Genomic DNA, 21518 nt, shown 5'->3' on the forward strand with positions numbered 1-21518 from the left:
ATGGTGATGTCAATCCAGGAGCTACCATTGTGCCCCTGGTAGGTAGGAGGAGAATTGGGATCATTGATGCACAGCATGCCATTGCTGGCCAAGAGGTCTTCAAAGGCCCTACCTTTGTCATCCAACAGATCCCCTCCCCAGGTGGGAGAATGGGCATTTGAGTCACCGCCCATTATGATTTCAGCATGATGGAATTTCTTGATTGATTCATCTAGGTTTTTAACTATGGAGTTGTAGTCGCTGCCTTTTCGACAATAAAAACTTTCAAATATGATTGGGTGATTCCCCAGCTTAGTCTCAATCCATATTATTTTGTCATTGCTGACTTGCTGATGGAATAAAACTTGAAGATTGTTTTTAGGAACAATAATGGTGGCCCAGGGATAAGAGTTACTAGACTGGATGATGAGGTGAGAGTGAGGAATGCAAGCAACCCTGTTTTTCACACAATACGGCTCTTGGATAAGGACAAGGTCATAATTGTTCATAACAGTGCCAAGATAGGAGGTGGCGTTGATAGTCCTCTGAAGGTTAATTTGCAGTATACAAATTTTTCCTGGATCACTCCCCATAATTGGTTCTCAAAATAAGTTGTGATTTCATTCTTCTATATACAGGACACTCTTTGTCAAAGGCATTGTGAGCGTAATTTTCATTATTGTTTTGTTTACAGTTGGTGCAGATAGCATCATTGTTCTTCTTAGGACACTCCTTAAAGTGGTGTTGTTCGCTGCATTGGCTACAGATAGGGTGTTCTTGCTTACATTGGCTACTAATATGGCCATATCCGCAGCATTTGTAACATTGTATAATCGAGAAAGTGGTCAGCGACTGGGCAGCGCACCCACTCAATATTAATACGTTTTAGTACCATTAATAATTTTCTCACCCTGGGTGAAACATCAATTAACCATGTCATGGTATTAGGGTCCCTTCCCTTGATTGGTACCTGTACAGTAAATTCTCTGCGGAAGTCTTCTTCGCTGAGGTTAGCGTTGATTGCCTCGTTCTGGTTAAGTACAGCATTGATTAAGTCTTCTTTGGAAATATGTCCTGGAACATAGCCAATTCTTATCCTAGGATTCCGTCTAGAAGGTACCTGGGTTCTTAAGTCAGGAGCTCTCTCCTGTAATACCATTCTCAGCTTTTCAATATCTTGCTTCGCTGAGACATCAATTGCCACACCACTTTTGCTTATTTTCCTAATGCTCTTTACACCTACCTTAAGTTTAGCCGGATTAATGTTTTCTTTGATGAACTGTTTAGTAACCTCAGAACCTTTGGTCTCATCCTGACCATATACCAACAAAGTGTTAATAGAAGCCTTGGTTAGGCGAGGGGTGTTGAGATTGGGCTTTAGGAGAGCATCTCTATAAGAGGGAGTAGCATGTCTGTTAGATTTGTTAACTGAAGTGGAGGTACTTCTGTTCCTACTACAGTAGGGTGATGTTGGGCAATTACCAATGTGACTGGTCATTTCCTTATAATCCTTGGCAAGTTCAGAAACTTTACGATCAATTTCCTGAATCTGATGGCTAGCCCATCTGCTGTCAAAAAGATCTATGATCTTATGAGTCTGCCCGATGATGAAATCGGCATTCTCTCTTTTCCCCAAATGACCATTTGGATGTTGCTTTAGGAATTTCTTCAAGTCCTCTAAAATGACATAAGCCTTGCGCCTAAAAGAGGAATAGGCAATGTTCTCTTCAGCATCCACCGGACAATCAGCATGAATTGAACCATCGTCGTCACCTGAGACAGCGCCCTTAGGGCTAGCAGATTGTTGTGCCATGGACAGTAATCGTGACGTTACTGGCGATGAGACGACAAGGGACGTCAACATTAATACCCGTTGAACTCAGACGGAGACACCACACGCTGGACGGCTAATACCACGCCCTGCGGCTTGCACAAAAAAAAATAATAATAATAATAATAATAATAATAATAATAATAAAAGAGTCGCGATATATACAAAAGCGTTTGCGACAATAAGCAGCGAGTAGAACACAAAGAAAGTCGCTCCAAGCAGAAGACCAATAGAGAGCTCAGCCAGAAGCCGACACAGTAAAAACACCGAGTGGCTACAACAACGCCGAGTGGCAGCCACGTGGCAGAGAGCATTCTTTGTTTAACAGTGGAGGTTCAGGCGCGTGTAGCTCCGTGAGTTTTTTAGATACGGTAACCGAAATTAATACACAAACTAACAAGCTGAGTAACCGTCTGAAACCGTCGATAATAGTTACAGAAAACAAACGGGGGGCCGGATGGAGCTCGAACAAAAGCTAAACTTTCGGATGCACATAGCCCAACAAATACTAGACCGATTATAATAAGAATGAAACCTGCGTGTTCGTCTCGGTATAAGCTGTCCAGCGATGTATAAAATTTCACAATTATTGAAGAACTTGCGAAAAAACGGCGATCGAAAACTCGAACGAAGTCACACACGTATATAGTCCACACCAGGGCAGGCCATTGCCTGGTTAAAACGACAAAAAAGAGTTGCGGTATTCCCGCGACCAAGGAGCGAGAGGGCAGTTGGACTTGTCCTCGACTCGGTGAGTAGCTACGTCGGTCGAGGGTGAAATCCGATCAAGTAAAATTTTGCAAAGGCACAGAAATTCTTTTGAAGATATTAGTCTAAGAAGAATGGACAATGACTGACTCTTTGGCTGTCAATTTCGATATCAGCCTGATATCACCAAGCTGAGGTCAGCAAATTGTGGGAATGCATTGTTTTTGCCGTCGAGAAAGTGTAAGTGGAGATTTTTCTCGGGATTTGACAACAATTATCGAATAAGTATGACAATATCGACGATATATTGGATTGTCACATGCATATTGGCTATGGGGTTATGTTTTAATTATGCATTGACTTAAAATTACTTCCTGTCAAAGTGAGTCAATTAGGCTAATGTAACTTTATTACATTAAATGCATAGAATATATAAATTAAATGAGTGTAATATATATTTCAAAATACATTTGATGCATTTTATAATAAAAATAAAAGTTAATGCAAAAATACAAAATTATGCCAAAATTTTAAAATAATAATACACTGATGCATTAAAATATCAACTGTTAGAAATATCTTTAAATTTTGATATAATTTGATGTTATTGCATTAGTGTTTTTTATTTCTCAATGTTGTATCGAATACTATATTAATGAAACTTTAGTATTGATTTTTCATTTAACTAATTATTTTTAAAGCAAATTTGTATTAATGGAAATATGTTAAAATTATTACTGTAATATTAACACAGACAGAAAATATTCTGGTTTAGGTTTTGTCTGTGTTTGAGTAATACATTTTAGTATTGGAGAGTAATTGATTGATAATATTAAATTTTCATAGAAAATAATTTTATTTAAATTAAATAATGCTAACTAAAAAAGACTTCTTAAAATTAAAAAACTTCAAGGGTTAATACAGAAGTAGGGTTTTTCATTTCCCAGTCTTTTGCTTGTCCCGGGATCCTGGGATAAAAGTGAACTGTTTCCCAGGATCCCGGGAAATCTCAGGACAAAATTATTTATTTTTAAGATATACAAATTATCATGAAATCAAATGATATAATTCTTTTTGTAATGTATGGATGACATTACAATAGTATACGACACGTTAATAATTAATGAAAATATAATATGCAACTATGTGAATACATTAAGCAATACTTCAAAATTTGAAAGTGAAACAGAAACTAAAAATGAAATTAATTATCTGGACATAATTATAAACCACAGAAAAAATGTTCTTAATATAAAACCATATAAAATAAAGCTTCAATGTGGATAAAAATCTAAACTATAAATTGTTTTTCCCTATAACAATTAAAAGGAATAATTTTGTGACAGCACTATCAAAGATATGGAACAGAACATTAAAGCAGAAGATAGAGAAAAACAACAAAATGAAATAATAAATACACTTATATTAAACAATTACCCCATAGATTATTAAAAAAAATAGATAATGAAATTTATAAAAAAACAGATTTAATGTTAAAAATAAAAAAGATGATAATATATATACGTCATTCCCTTATATTAAAGGTACATACGAAAAATATAGAAATATTTTTAAAAAATAAGGTGGTGTACTAGCAGCCAAACTAAAAAATAAACTCAAAAATAATGTCAATATCAATAAAATCAAAAATAAAGAAAAACTAGATGACGTAGGTGTTGTATATGAGCTAAAATGTACGTGCAATAAACCAGCAATTTACATAGGTGAAACAGGAAGGCAACTCAAGACTAGAATAAGAGAGCATGAAATAGCAATCCAGCTAAAAAATAACCAGTCACCATGGACAGATCATTGTAGCAAATATGGATGTGTGATCAATAATAATAATAACATAAAAATAATCCTCAAAGAAAAAGATAAGTTTTTACGAAGGTTCAAGGAACATTTCGCGATTGTAAGTGCACACAACACCATTATCTTAAATAATGGGATGGAGATAGATGACATGTGGGCAAAAGTGGTAAGGGCCAAATAGCATGTAAACAGACAAAAGACATTGTTCTAATAGCCTTCTATTAGAACGATGCCTTGAGAGTAGGACATTGATATAGTGGAGCACTGTATGTTTTAGCAAAAGAGGTTAGTTTGTTATAATATAAATCATTTGAATGCTGTAATTTGTAATAATTTTGTAACATCTGTATGGCTCCCTATTGTAGTTATGTATTGTAATAAGGTGGTGCAAGTAAAACAAATTTTGCACCCGAAATGCATTGTAATGTAATAAAGACTAACGGTTGTAATCCTTTGTAGTTTTGTCTGATAAATTGCGGTTATAGCTAAAAAATGATGGTTGTTTTCTGTATTGACCCTTGAAGTTTTTTAATTTTTTAAGTTTTTTTAAAAGATTGATTTTTTAAAATTATATAAAAAAACTGCATAATAAATAAATAAATAAATATATATATATATCTGTTACTTATACAAAATGCTAACTAAATTTTTGATAAATTGAAAATGCATTAATAAAATTTCAATGTTATAGTAATTTCAATGAGATGGATGAAGATACAGAAATGAGTTCTCAGGTTCAGTCAGTAGCATCATTACCAAAAATTCATGCAATTAGGATTAAATCATTTCTTCATAATAATCCTTATCTTCCTATTAATGTCAACTTGGAAAATAGATTAGGTAAAGTATATTTTCAATTAATTTTTCTTTAGAAATGTTACATTTCAAATAAAGTTGATGAATCTTGATGAAATAAACATTATTTGCACTAATAACTTCTACTTCAAATATGAAAAAACTAAAGGAATTTAAAACTTATAGCTCCCAAAAAATGTGTTAGATTTTGATTTCAAATTTACTGTAAATAATATTGTTTTCAAAACACAAAATTTTGTTTTGTAAAACAATAATAATTAATTATTCATAGTTCTTTATTTCACTTCATTTCTTTGTCATTGTGAAGAGAAAAATAAATTTAATAAAGAGCATAAAAATCCAGAAATATTCTAGCACTTAAGTTATTTTGGTTCATCTTTAGGAACACTGATACACTGATTTTATTTGGCATTCTTGAAGATGAATTTCAATAACTCTAAAGTTATAGGACATTAAATGTTTGAGTTTTTGTGTCTTTTGTTTAATTTTTTTAAATTTAAAGCATTTATTTTTAAAATGTAAGTAATAAGATGCCTTAAAAAGCAAACTTTAAAATGCATTTTAAATTAATGAAAAGTTGTTTGAATTTGAAATTATTATATCTATAAATTTTATTATTATAAATTTTATGGATATTTTAAATACTTATTCATCTGTTTTAATAAGTTTGTATTTTAAATGTGATTATGACATTCAAGTTATAACCTGTCAAAAATGATGGGAGAAGAAATAAAATGATTTTTACTTAAAACTGTGCAAGCTTTATTGAAGTGTAAAATTTTTTCTTATTATATTTTTTGTAAATAATGTATCATCTATCTATTATTTGCTACACTGTTCCAGATTGGAACAATGTGGCAATATTTAAAATATAATTTTACATTTGGGAGAATAGGAGGTTCCAGTCAACTCTGCTGCACTGTTTGATTACTATTTGTTTATCGTTGAAAGTTTGAGAATACATGAATCTCTTGATTTTCTCGGATCTATCATCAAGATCTCCTGATACCAGTTAGGAAAAAACTATTCTGTGTCCTAACTTGCAAATTAATCCTTTCAAGTGGAAATGTATATTAAAAATTCAATTGGAAATTTAAGAGGGTCTAAGTTGGATTGTTGATAACATGGGCCAATCATGAAGTTAGGCAAAAATGAATTGAGTACAATAATTAAAAGATTTACTTATTAAGAAAGGATGAACAAAATTATTAAATGGATTAAATTCTAAAATAATACGAAATGAACATATTAAAGAGTACAAAATTTTAATGATAAATGATCCTTACAGGAATATGATCTAAAGTCAACCTATTGTCTAGTTCCTTTTTTAGAGAGAAAGTTTACATAAATTTATATTACCTGTGGTTCATATATACTTGATGTGCATTGAAATTCTTGGTATGAGACACAACTTTAAATATTCTTTCTACTATCTTGTCTTATCTTGGTGGGAGAATGAGTGAGAGAGCCAGAGAATCAGGAGTGCATATCTTACCTCAGTTAAGAATACATGAGTAGAGAACTGGGGAGAGGGAATGAGAGCTTGTTTGGAGGTGAACTCTCATCTTTTACACAAAATTTTCCTTTAGTCAGATTATTTGAAATAAGTCTCCATGCTTCTGACATGTGATGGAAATTGGGTGGTCTTGCAGATAGTGTGTGAGAAAACTCACACTAACTATCACTTTTTGAGAGAAACTGAGTTGTGTTCCTTCATTTTATAAAATTCAGTGAAGTTCACTTAATTTTAAAACGATTTTTCAACTTTACTTAATTTTATAAAATAGATAAATTTCTATCAAAATAAATTTAATAAATATTTAAACAACTTGTTAAAATAAATTTCTGAACTCCAGTTTAAGAAAAAATATATTTCTTACAAGACTATTCATTTACATGAGTCCTTATCCTTCCAATTCCGGCAATTTTTAATGTAATTATTATTTTTTAAGAATATGTATGGCTACCACTAGAGGACTCTATTACTTTTTTCATTGGATGGCAGACAGTAGCCGCCAATAAAAGATCAGTTCTGCCATAGACTTGTTATTGCCTCTAAAAAGCATGTGAAGGGACTGGAAGGATAAGGACTCATGTAAATGTATAGTCTTGTAAGAAATATATTTTTTCTTTAAATGTGAATTCGTCCTGGCAATTTTTAATGTAATTCTCAACTCCAGATTCTCACATTTATAACAACGTTTGAATGTATTTACAAAACATGTTGTTAATTGAAACATTGTTAATCCACGTCATTTTATGACAACAGTAGAAGTATATTGTTATTCACCATTTGAAGATAGCAGATGGAACTCATGGTCTGTTATGAGAATTCACTGACATTCATCTGTTACTTCCGTCATTGATGATGATATAGATTTTTCACTTACTTTGTTATTGATTATCAAAAGAAGTAATTTTTAAATTAATTGTGAGGAGAACTGATTTCATATAGAGTATAAAGATGTTTTAAAAGTACATACCATTCTAGTGAATACTCATGTTTTTCTTAAAAATTTTCTTAGTGGGATTTTTTTAATCTATTGTAGATGATGATCATGTTAGTCAAGTGTCATCATCTATAATAATAATATTATATATATGATTCTTCATGTAAAACTGGATCAAAGTACATTACATTTCTTATCAATGGCAAATGCCAATTACACTACTATACTTCTGTGAAGTTTTTAACATGTTTATAACAATGTAATCAAACCCAAATGATTGCTGGATTATATTGGGCAATATTAATGTTATTATTAATAATTAAATGTTAAATAATTTGGCCTAAAGATAGGTATTAGGTGCCATCTGTTGATAAATTTAATAATTATAATTAAATTAATATTTTAATAATTAATTTAGAAGATTTTGGAAGAAAAGAATTGGTCTGAAGCAGGACTCAAACCCACTTCTGCTTATTGTATAGTTGCATTGTCAGTTTTGCTACCCATATCTTCATCTGATCTCTGCATCCAGAAGTATCTATTTAGATATAACCATATATGTCACTCACAGTGTATGATTATATCTAAATTAACCCTTTATCAACCATTGTCACATATGTCTAGACAGTTGTTGCATTCCCCCTAAAGCTGTTGCCAGGTAGTATTGACTAATAACTTTGGTATGAATTTTGTGTCAAACCACAATTATTTACATGCATATTTTTCAAATTTTAGGAAATTGATCTTTCCTGACATGTACTTTATCTAACTATGCCAAAGTAACCTTTGGATGGCCAACGAAATCTCCAAAATCCGCTTACTTCCAGTTTCTGCACAATGGAGATTAAGAAAAATACAGTACAGTACTTTGGCCTCGCAGGTCCACTTTTTCAGCAAAACTGGAATATGCACATTAATTTCTGGATGACATAGATAGCAATGTTGCCAGATTTAACTTTGTATTTTGAATTTAAAAGAAATAATGCTTTTAACTGGTAATCAATATTGAAACAGTTACAGTTTTATTTTTAACATTTTTCATTCTAGTTGATCAATCTCTCTTTTGTAAAACTCTTTCACTTGTATGACTTTTTTCATTGTTTTTTTTTTTTTTAGAGTTTATAACTGAGAGGTCAGTATTAATTTAATTATAATTATTGAATTTATAATGTCAAAATTTCTTAGTTCAAAATAAGTTTTATTGTGTGCTTATTATGATTTATTCTAAACATATTTGATAATCATTGACTACAAAATACATTATTAAAGTTGCTATGATTCTTCATATTATGAAATGATTTTTAAAAAGTTTTATTATTTTCTATCACTGTCTTTCCACAATTATTACCACTCAACCCATAAGGAGTAACAGTTCTGATTTTTCATTGGCCATAGCCAATGGGAATATCTACAACATATCCATACACTTGATACCAGATGCTAGTTACTTTGACATTAGCAGTACAATGCCTTATGACTGCTGTGGTGAATTGCAATTACAACAAGTCTTTAAATTATTAATTAATAAAGTGACCAGGATGATGATAATACATAAATATATTCAATAAAATAGAAAAAACAACAAATGAGCATATTGAAGTGAAGCAACCTTCAATGAAAAATTAACTCTGCTGTAGAAACTGTTGTTCCTGAGGCATGTAAAAAAGGCAAATGTGAAAACATCTGTTGTTTATTCTGTTTTATTGAATGCATGTATGTATGTAAATATTTATTGTTTTCTATTTATAATTAAAGTATTTTTTCAATTTAATGTGATTAAAGTGTTTATTTTTCAACAGCAATGGAAATATTTTCACAAGCAAGAAGAATAAGACATGATTTAGTTAGATGTTTTACACACCTTTTACTTGGTGATAAATTATCTGCAGAATATCTTCTTTTCAACTTAATATCTTCAGTGTATTATCAACAGAATATAACAACATTAGGAAAGTTTTGTCTGAATTTAATGAATATACCAACATCAAATGGCTATGTAAAAAAGTTGTTCAGTTTACTGCAGAAATTAACTACAAAAGTAAGTAAAACTTTAAAAAACTTTTAGCCAATGCAGTTATTTATATATTTTTAAAGTCAGTTTTAAATTTTTTAAAAACTGAGTTTTAAAATATCTGAATAAAAATTATAAATTTCTAACATTTATGTTATTTTATTTTACTTAAATTTATATTTAAAAATTTTAATATAATATTTAACTAAAAAATAATGAATTTTTTATCAAAACAATTTTGTAAATGCTTTGATAAAAAAAACCTTGAAATTAAACATCACAATAATTTAATATTAAAAACAGACATCCTGAGTGTCATTTTGCTGGACAATAGTGAATACCTGTAAACTGCCACAGCCCATAAGAATGTCTTTCACAACTGGCTTGGGAGCAATGCAACATACACCTTACAAGCCCTGACCTAGCGTCAAGTGATTTTTACTTGTACTTTACACTGAAGAAGCAACTGCAAGCAGAGTGCTTTCAGAAGAACAGTTATGTTCAGAACAAAGGTGTGGCACATTTTGTGTGCTCTGGTCATGATCTTTGAAGGGTATTTGAGATTCTGGTACACTTACAGAAGAGATGTTGGGATGCATAAGGTGCTTATGTTGAAAGTAGAGGACAGATGGAGCTGTCATTCTGTGTATCTCATGTTCTTATAAATAAATTCTTGTTATCATACCAGACCAGCAGAACTTATTGATCTTCCCAAGTATGGTGGGATAGTTCTCTCCTTTGTGTTTGAAAGAGGCCATGAGATTTGGCTTCTTCCACTTATTTATTATACCTGAGGGTTTTATCAGATATAGAGCATGTCATAGAGGGGCTATGTAATATGAGAAAGGAATATTTTAGATGGAGGTCTTGAAAATGTGAACATAGGAATTGAGAAGTAGGAAAGGACCTTTTAAAAAATGTTAAGTATAGCAAGAGTGATTTAGTGACAATGCTATGATGCTACTCAAGACTGACAAATCTAGAGACATTCTAATCATGAACAGGAATAGATATCTATGAAGCTACTATGTAGGAGTACATTTTCAATACCAGATGCACAATTGTCCCCACAAATACCTCAATGATTTACAGACTCAGGTTATGTGGTTCACAAATATGCAATTAGTGCATATTCTGAGAATGAATAATGCTTATATGCTCTCATCATCCAGTTCATGCCTGTTTGCACTTGCAAAGGTCATAAACTGGGTAAGCCATATGGTCTTAAGCAATGTCTTGAACAAGAAAGTGATACATAGGTCCAATTTCTGGATGCCCCTCATCATATTTAAACTCAGCCAGATTTCACTGGACCCATATCATTTTAAATTGACTGACTTAAGTGGAGAACATATACTCATTGCTCCAATGTGATAGATCAACAATAAAAGAGAGACTGTATTCAACTAAAGCTAGTAAGAAGTGCAGCTACAACTCTACTGTAATATCATTAAGTAATTAAATATGAAATACCAAAGTAATACCAAGGACTGCACTAATGCTCACAAGTTAATGAAAACAACAATGGTTACAAGATTGTAAGTTATAATACCCAACTACATAGTATATTGTCAATTGGCAATTAAAACTTCATATGTCCAATAATGGATCAAAACCACATTTTTGTGTTAATAAGGTTGTAAAATCAATTTTTATGTATTATCAAAACCTTGTAAGTGATATATACCTTTTAGGTCCTCTTTGATATTGTCAAAAATTCACAACCTCATACTCAAAATTTTGCTCTCCTGAAACCGTGTTTTTTAACCCTCCCATAAAATTTTAGGAAGTACAGTTACAAGGTTTTGATTGCCAACTGATGATATACAAGGAAGAACACATGTGCTACAAGGAGAGACATTTATCACAAGAGAAATCCCAATGTATAAAATACTTTTTAAGAAATGAGGACACCCAATGATTATAGGATTCCATTCAGATATAATGGAGACGACTAACAATGGGAATATATTGGTGCAAGATATTTTCTTATTTTCACAGTATCATTTTTTTACAGGCATCACATTTTCAAGATCATTTTATGGTCAGTGGAGGTTTTTCAGAAAAAAATATCTATCATTCTGTGTATCTCATGTTCTTATAAATAAATTCTTGTTATCATACCAGACCAGCAGAACTTATTGATCTGCTGGTCTGGTATGAGCAAAGTCTGGTATGAGAAAAGTCTTATTTTCTGAGTTTAATTCAAATCTAAATTAAAAAATGATCATATTCCATGTTAAAAATTTGACTTTCAGTTCTGAATAGCCCTCCCCTAGCCAGTACTAAGTTAGAAGTTGAAAATATGACTATTTAATACTGTACCTTAATTATGAAAATTTTCAGAATTTTTGATGAAACTTGCCTTTCTTCATTTTAAAAGGGATGTAACGATGATGTGAATTATTCTGTATGAGCCATAGACTATTATGTATTCATATTTATAATGTAATTGTATAAAAAAATAGCTAAATTATTATTAAAATTTATTTTTATCTTTATTTGCACTTTTCATCTTTTCAGATATAGATTGGTTTACTCAGCATTAAAAAATTCATATAATAAAAAATTAATTATAGTAAATTCAACAACGATGAATATTAAATTTAGGTTATCAGTAATTTAATAAATAAACTCATCTAACTTTTTATAATTAATTATATTAAACTGTTATTATATATAAAATATTATTTCTGGAAAGTCAACCAAATCTTTTTAATATAATTAGAGATTTAATTGACTTTTCGATAAGAATAATTTTAGTTAATTACACTTATTGGTTAATTTAGTTGTTTAAATAGAGTGCAATATATTAGCATGTATTAGCAGTGGAGGGTACAAAACAATAATTCCAATCCTGAACAGAATAGTTGTTTAAATTATCTATTTTTGTTTTCTAAATATAAAATTACTTTAAGTTTAATTATATAGTGTTTGACTAGTTTTATAATCTTTACATATTTAATATTTTTAACATTAATAAATGAGATATCTAAAGCAACAATTTTCTAATTTTATTTTTACTTAAATTGTTAAATTGTACTTATTGATTGCAATTAAATTTAAATTTAATTTATTTTTAGAGTTATTTACTTGAATTATCTCTTCAAAATTTAAATACAATGAATTTTATACCAAGGAAAGATTATACATCAAATAGATTAGTTAGCAGCATTCTTCAATTAAGTCCTCAAACACATTTGTTAATTGATGAAACTGTTCTCAGTCCAGGGCAATTGAACAGTACAGGAATAAATAATATTTCTGCATTGAATCATCTCATAACATGGCAGCAAGTAGAATATGATTTCAAATATCACAGAATTCCATATTCTTCAAATATATCTGTACTTACATTCTCTCAAGGAAAATCTATATTGTCCAGTGACTGTCAGATTAAACTTTCTGCAACTTTGCCTCAAGAAAATTGGGAGGAATATTTTACTGAAATAGAAAATTATTTGACTGGAGAAAATCTAAAAAATTTTCAGAATTATTTAACACTGTTAAAATTAACAAATTATACTTTAGATGAAGATATACAAAAGGTAAGTTTTTAAACATTTTTAAGAAGAATGAGTAATTTATAATATGAAAAAGAAAATTAAGATAATTAAAAATGAACATTTAATTTACAGGTTAAAAATGCATCATTTTTCCAGATTTAGAAATTATTGATTGACTTTTATTATTAATTTTTTTATATTCAATTCAAAGTAATTTAAAGAAATTATTATTCAACCTAAATCCTTCTTAAAGACAAAAATTTATATTTGATAATATAAAATTAGACACCATTTGAATGTTTAGCTAACAAATTAAATTGTGTTTATATATATACGTTATAGTAAAAACCCGTTTTTAGTTAAAACGCGTTTTAACTGGTTGAAACTAGTTTTTACTGGATGTCATTGTTATAACTAGAATTTACTGCTAGTCAAAAATGAATTTGAGTTAAAACTAGTTTTAACTAGACAAAACGGGTTTTAACAATGACATCCAGTAAAAACTAGTTTCAATTAGTTAAATGCGCTTTTACTGTAACATATATATATATATATTAGAAAATTAAGTTTAGAAAATTTTATTTCTTAATTGCTTTTAAAATTAATTCATAACTTCTTACAAGTTCAATAATTAGTTACTTCAGCAGTTTTTATAATTTATCATTACTGAAATAAGTATTTTATTTAATTTTGTAAATATTTTAGAACTTTTAAAAATTCTAAGAAGTCCAATTTCAATAAATAGAAATTAAACGTCTTCAAAACAGCATGTTTTAATTTTTAATTTTGAAAAGTTTTGACTTATTCTGTATAATTTTTTTATGTAAGTAAAATTTTTCAGAATTGGGAAATTGGGATAGTTATTTTCTCATTTTATGATTAGTGTTATTTTTATCATTATATCAGCAAAATTATTTATTGCTAACTAATTGTTTTAGGATGTCATGTAAATTATAAAATTTTTCTTAATTTGCTATTTACACTTGTTAGAATATTTATTTATTAAGTTCACTTTGTGACAAGTATACTCTTTTCCATGCAGTTTTTCAATCTCTGTGTAATTTGTTCTAGTTTTGTGATTCTAAATTGAATATATAGCATTCTGTCTTTAAGATGTCAAGTTTTAGAATTTTTCCTTATCAGATAGCAAAATTTTGTGGAAAATAACGTTGAAAATTTATCTTTTGAGTAATTAAAACAAGTTTATTTTTAGAGAGAGAGAGCTTTGATTCTAACAAATATTCTTTCAAATAATGTGAATATTTTGAACATTAATTATTATTAAATGATATATAAATGAATTATATTTTGAAATTAAAAATTGTTTTATGAAAAGTCACTTTTGCTTTTTAGTTTTTATTGTATTTGAAATGCTCCTTTATTTTGAATATTTTTCAATACAGAAATATAGTTCAAACAAAAAAAAGTAGAAATATTTAAATACAGTAGAGTCCCACAAACTCAACTTAATGTGGACTGAGAAGGTGACGAGTTACCAAAATGACAAGTTTTACAGGTAGCAATGATGTTAGTCTAAATAGCAGAATTTTTGTAAAAGTATTATATGTGCAAATTTCTGGTTAAAATATTCTCAAGACAAACTGGATGTTAGGCAATTAGATAAGGAAATATACCTTTTTGATTTCCAGCATTTGTTGGTGTTTTGCTAGGTGGAATGGAAGATCAATGTTTTTAACATAAACTTACATATGTGGGAGCTACAGTGAGGAGTTTGAATACAAGACTCGAGGATCATCAGTATATGATTAACAGGAATACGAACAGCATCGTCTTAGCCAGCTTTGCCAGGGAGCAAGACAAGAGTTGCATGGGAAGATGCAGCAGTAATCCAACCCAATAGAATTCAATAGTTGGAAATGATAGAAATATTTAAAACACAAAAAATAAATGTGTATCTACAGCATGGAAATGTATTACTAAACCATGAACTTTGACCCTTATATTAGTTATTTTTATTTATTTATTTATGTTTCATTTATCTTAAAATTTAAATTTTAATTATTGAGTTTTTATTTTCTTTATTTGAATTTATATTATATTGTTTAAGTTTAGAACTTCCAAATTTGTAAATTTGTATTGAATATTTTATATTTTAATTTCAAAATGCTATTTATGTATTTGAGTTGTTAGTCTTACTGAGGAAGACCTATGAATAGGTCAAAAATTATTTTATGGTATTAAACTACTAACAGAAATCAAATGATTGTTTTCTTATCTAATGTGCAAATTCATAAAAGCATTAACTATGTACCAATAGTGACTATTTCTACATGTAGTTAAATTTTAATTTACAAAAATATTGACTATTCAATGGCTTTATTAAATGTAGTGACATTCATGTGGTAGTGTTTTGCAGTGTCACCTTGGAAAAAGGATTATATTCTTTGTTTACACCTGAAATTGGTGTTGTTATCAAGTATCACTAATGAAGAACGTTTTTTTATTTTTGAAAAATACGAGTTTTAAGAAATGTTGAGTTGTCAAGAGTTGTTTCCAAGACTACTCATATGATGTAGTATAATGATGATGATGATGTAGCCTACTTATATAAAAATGTTTATAAGAAAAAAGAATAAAATAGATACAATTAAAAACAATTTTACATTGAAAGAAATTCTGTAGACTCACTGATAGTCTGATACAGTTAAAAATGGCAAAAATTATATGTTCAGTATAGCGCAAATTTTTCTCAAATGATAGGCTGAACAATCAATTTTATTTGACCAGCTTTCACGAAAGTCCACTTTTGCCTATTTTTGGCCATAACATTTGTCTATTGCATTTGAATTTCATGGTTCACTTCATGCCCACCTCTGAACAGAACTTATTATGTGAAAGACCTGATAAGAATCAGATATGAAATTTTTCATATGATATTGTATTTTATTAAAGCTTATAAAATTTAATTATTTTGGAAATGGAAAGCAGCTTATATCCTTCCCAGAACTTTCCTGGGTATATGTACTGTACAACATTTCATAAAAATTGGTTTAGCTGTTTTCACATAATACTTGAACAGATACAGGTGTGAATTTTAGTATATACCATATTTACTCGCATATAAGAGGAGGTTTTTATTCATTTATCACAGCTTCAAATTCCTAGGTCATCCTATATGCGCGAGTGAAAGATTCTTTGTATTTTTGCCAATAATTTTTGTGAACCATAAGCATCCAGTATTTTTTACTGGATGCTTGCCCTCTTATACTTAAAACACAAATATTTTATCTGGATTGTTTGAATCATTCTTGTATATTGTCAGGAGTAAAGATGAATAGTAATAGGAAAAGCAAAGCTTTTGAATTGAATTCCAGATTGATATTCCAAAATCAGACAGGAGCACAATATAAGTTTTAATCCATTTCCATGTGAAAACAGCTGATTATTCAGAAATCAGAATTCAGAAAAACTCATAAGTGTAATTGACAAAAAGTGGATTCGACTGTTAAGAATTTGAAAAAAGTTCCCGATTGTTCAGCTTTACAAGAACAAATTATGTTGTCGATTTTACAAAATTTTTTCTTAAAGTTTAAAATGGTAGTAATTTTTGCAGGACAATGCATTCATGTTCATTTAATGTTTTACTTGTGATTAAACAAAATAAAATTAGAATTGTATTAATAAATCTAATTTCCTTTATTTTGATCTTTAAAGTTATACCTCGTCCTGTATGCAAGGTTGTCTTATATTCAAGTAAATATGGTATATGTAAATTAGTCACCAGTCTCTTATTAGGCCTCATTTTACAATTACAGATAGGATCAAGATTATTATTTAAATCAATTTTTTATTATTATGTCATTAATATTTAAATAATCTATCTACAGTAAGTGTTAGATAATAAAAGTCTAGCTAACATTATTTTCATTGTCACAATGAAAAACTTCTATAATAAAGATTTTTTCATGAAAAGAAAGAATGACAACATAAAATTTTTACACAAACAAATTATAAAGTTGTTTGTAACCAAAGTTTATAATTAATTATATACTTAAAGTAATAAAGTATGTACTATAAAATTAATGATTTTATTTTAGAACACGAACACTCTGCCGTTTCGTTTTCGCTGGCCCACCCTATATATATGAAATATATATATATCAGTTTCTACTTATTTTAAATATAAATGATAAACTGTTGTTTATACAGTTATGTATTTATATTAATTTTGAATCATACTTTATTTCAGATTATACAAGAAGATTTTGTAAATATGAGGAAAGATAACAATTTAATAACTGGAGACGATTTACATCATTTATTAGTTCTTGCAAGGTAAAAATGTTTGCTAATATTTTTTCAGATATTTTTAAACTATAAGAATAATCGAAACGTTTCCTAACACTAATTTCGTGTTAATAACAACCACTTGGCTTTTTTCCACCTTTATTCCACCTTCGAAGAATAATACAACACGGTTTCACAAAAATTATCTATAAGAATAATGTTAAATCTTTCCTGAAATAATTTAGTCTTTTCTTTATTTAATTATTTTTTTTGTTTGAATATGAAATAATGAACCATATGGGAAATGTGATACATCCATTATCTTTTAACAAAGAGATTTTTAATAATGAATGATGCTTTTAGCCCCGACTTTAATTTAGATAGTTAGATAGTCTAATAAATAGGATTTAACAATTTGGAGGGCTAATCACGCTAAGGCCAACAGAAAAAAAGGACCAGATCTTTTACAAAAAGTTAGTCTTTAATAATCACCTTCAAATTTAGGTAAGGATGCATTTCGGGTACAAGGACCCCCATCGGCTTACAAACACATAGTACAAACATATAATTATAACACCAATAGTTAACCAAAACAAAGAAATTTTTGACATATACAGTGCAGTGTATTTACAATTTTTAATACAACCCATATACTAAAGAACTAAAACTATCAATCATAAAATTTTTTAATATAATAATGTGATATATCACATTATTTGGGACCAGTAAATGTCTTATTTTCTCCCAGATATTTTGAATTCTGGTAGATGGTTCCACTATTAATAATAAAATATTGTTAAGTATACAGGGCTTAAAGTGACTCTCTTTTTTAGCTTTTTTTCATAGCTCCTCTCTTTTTTAGCTTTTTCTGAGAAAAACACACTTTTTTTAGCTTTTTTCACTTCCCATGTGAAATTTTTTTTTCGTAAATGCACTCAGGAGCGAAATAGCAACCAGCACTTCCCCGTATACCTTATGGACCGTGCGCGACATGTTAAGGCACTGTCGTATACACATGTAGTGTACTACATTTATATAAACTGGGGTGGCCAGACTTTTTAGAACTTGAGCCATATATTGAAAACAGAATTCGTTGAAGAGCCGCATATACATATATACATATTTTTCCACAGCTAAAGACAAATTTGGTCAGTTTTTATATAGTAAAATAAACAGTACTAACACAATTTTGAAAAAAATCACATTTATTAATTAACTTGCATGACAATAAAAAAAATCACATTGATACATAAAGCTTTAAAAGATTGCACCACTATTAAAAATAATAACAATAAATCGACTGATTAACAAAAAAAAAAAAAAAAAAATACAAAACGAAATCATTTAATATTTAGTATTTACTAGTTGAAGGATAAATGTGTAAATTGGAAACTGAGTTTAGATAATTTGGTGTGTAATTTGTAACGGCACTTCTGAGCAATTCATTTAAATGGGAATTGGTAAGCTGCGAACGAAATTTCAATTTAATAAATTTCATATTAGAATATAAAGATTCAACTTCATACATTGACCCAAATAATGATAACAGTCGACATGCTGTATTTTTTAATTGACCATAATTATAATTATTTTTTCTATTAATGTTTTTACGTATTATGTTATTTAATAAATATTACATTTATTTTTTAATAAATAATGTATAACGCTATCACATTTTGACTTTTTTATTTCAAACAATATATTATTTATTTTATATTATCCAGGAATCATACATAAAAAATAATAAAAGCAAAATTAAAAAAAATAAAAACAAATTTGGTATAAATTTAAGTATCTTGCAGTGAGCCACAAGTATACTAGAAAAGAGCCGCATGTGGCTCAAGAGCCACAGTTTGGCCACCGATGGATATATACTAACAAAATGAGGAGCTTCCCAAAGCTTGATACTCTGCACATGCTGTAGGAATTTGCACGTGGGTTCTCCTTGCTTGTATCCTTGTGAAATACTGATCTCCGCAGCGCTTCGATATAATCACGCTGCATTAAGTCAAGTACACTTCTAGTTTGGCGTTAAGAGTGATTTTTATACAGCATTATTTTTAGCATTTGTATTTATTTAAGTGCAGTGGACAAAAGAAAGAAATAGATTTTATTTAATACTAACAGTAGAAACTCATGTTTTAGCAACAGAAAATCGTATAGCCCAATACTTTCTGAAGTAAGTTGCTAAGCAAACTTCTTCCCAACCACCTGCTATTCTTTAGCTTAAACGATGACATTTACTCGTTTTTGACTACCGTAGAAAAACCGAAAAAATAATTGTTGAGCGATAATAAATTTGATTTCTACTGTTATTATTAAATAAAACGTTGTAGGACACTCGTTTCAAAGCTTGTATCTTTCTAGCACTCTGTAAAATTAAAGATCGAGCGAATCTCGTGCCAGGAAATACAAGATTTTAAACTAATATCCTAAATATTAATAACTTCTGTAGAGACAATCTTTAGACAAAGACAAAAGTTTGGTTTTAAGTGGGTGCTTATATATTTGGCATGCACCATGGTTTTCTGCATTCTAACGGTGTCCTTCATTTTCCATTTCGACAAACTATAAAACTCTTCATGCACGTGCGCATTCGAACAGCTGCGGTCAATCCGGCACCAAATTAAAAAATTAATTTGTAAATATTTAGCGTCGAAAAACCGCTATTTTCACTTTAATCTAGCTTTTCGATATGCTTCTAGTCGAACTCAGTCAAAAAATTAATTTAATTATAATTTATTGAAGATTTTAATATTTTAATATTAGAAAGTAATTAGCATAAATTACATGGTGTCATGTCTCATCTTCGCTCCCGTTCAAGTTTATTGTCCTATACATGCGCCAATGTTTGTTTTTACTTCTGCTGGGGTTTTATTTCAACCTCGACCATTTGGTTACGCAAAGTGGGGAGACGGGCATCATGTGATCGCGTACCTGACTTTTTACAAGTTTCCTTACCTCGAAAGAAACTTATATTTTTTCTTGATTTTAATTATTATTAATTAACTTTTTTGATGGATTCTTATATCTTTGTATTATCTAAAGTTGCAGATATAAATGCGTAAAACTTTATTTAAAAAATTGTTTTTCTTATATTTTAAAATTCAAAAATAAATTAAATATCAGAAATGCTAAACTATAAGTACAGTGTGTTTTACATTATCATTGCGAACAGATACAGCCAATTATTTTATAAACGTATTTATTATTTCAATTTTTATAAATTATTTAATTTGATGCGACGTAATCAATTAATTACTGTGGCGCTTTAACATAAGCGTAGCCAGGAAAGGGTATGGGTGGGCACCACCCCCCCTGTTAACCTGGTGCCCCTCCCCAGAAAATTACAGCCCGGCCCCACGCAGTTAACTTGGTGCCCCTCCCCAGAAAATTACAGCTTCTACTAGGCCCCCATAACAACGCGTTAATTAATATGGAGGCGAGACTCGATTCAATTACTTTTTCATTTCAGACGTTAATTACAGTGTTATTTTAATGTAATTTTATACATAATGTATGTTTATTATAATTAATAAATCTATATAGGAATAATATCTGTGTCTAATAAAACAAAGCGATTATAAAAATGAAAAGCATGCGTTCCATCTCTATCTTTTGTAAGTGAAATTTTATGATTTTAATTTTTAAAAAATGAGATTTTTATTTATAATTTCTGTAATTTGATCTATAAGAGCAAAAAACTAAACTTATCAAATATCAACTCTCTGTAAATAATTTCATCATTTACTTATTAAGGTCAGATTTGTTAAATTTCATGGGATTGTATTATTTTTCAACTTGAGGGAAGTAGAAAGCTTTGTATATTTTCTCCCGTGAAAGTAATAGACTCTGCCAGTTCCCCACTGTGAAGGACAACAAACTGCTAAATGTTTAATTACATTGTTTTCATAAACTCTCTTCTCTGTCAGTTGTGGGTCAAATGACTAACAAATTGTTTTATTGTATTCAGGGGAATAGATTTGGAGACTAGTATTACCAGTAATGAATGCTGTAATTTTATTTTTAATCATTTGAAAAATATTGATAAAATTACCAAATAAATGATTGGGTCATTACTAGTGGTACTGCTATATAACAGACATGGGCAAATGACTCCGAGAGCCGCATGCGGCTCTTTTTGAATTTTATGT

At 29.4% G+C, this 21518-nt stretch overlaps 1 protein-coding gene across 1 annotated transcript in view; it reads left to right on the forward strand.

Annotated features, from left to right (window-relative positions):
- LOC136983098 (mini-chromosome maintenance complex-binding protein) overlaps positions 1-21518 on the forward strand; it is a 41690-nt gene that overhangs the window by 13930 nt on the left and 6242 nt on the right. The window contains exons 7-10 of the mRNA XM_067279728.1: positions 5025-5173; positions 9399-9637; positions 12694-13158; positions 17327-17412. Coding sequence (XP_067135829.1) covers positions 5025-5173; positions 9399-9637; positions 12694-13158; positions 17327-17412 — 939 coding nt within the window. The remainder of the gene's footprint in view (positions 1-5024; positions 5174-9398; positions 9638-12693; positions 13159-17326; positions 17413-21518) is intronic.

This window comes from Centruroides vittatus, unplaced genomic scaffold (genome assembly GCF_030686945.1).
Source record: "Centruroides vittatus isolate TY-2023 unplaced genomic scaffold, ASM3068694v2 contig_876, whole genome shotgun sequence".
NCBI lineage: Eukaryota > Metazoa > Arthropoda > Arachnida > Scorpiones > Buthidae > Centruroides > Centruroides vittatus.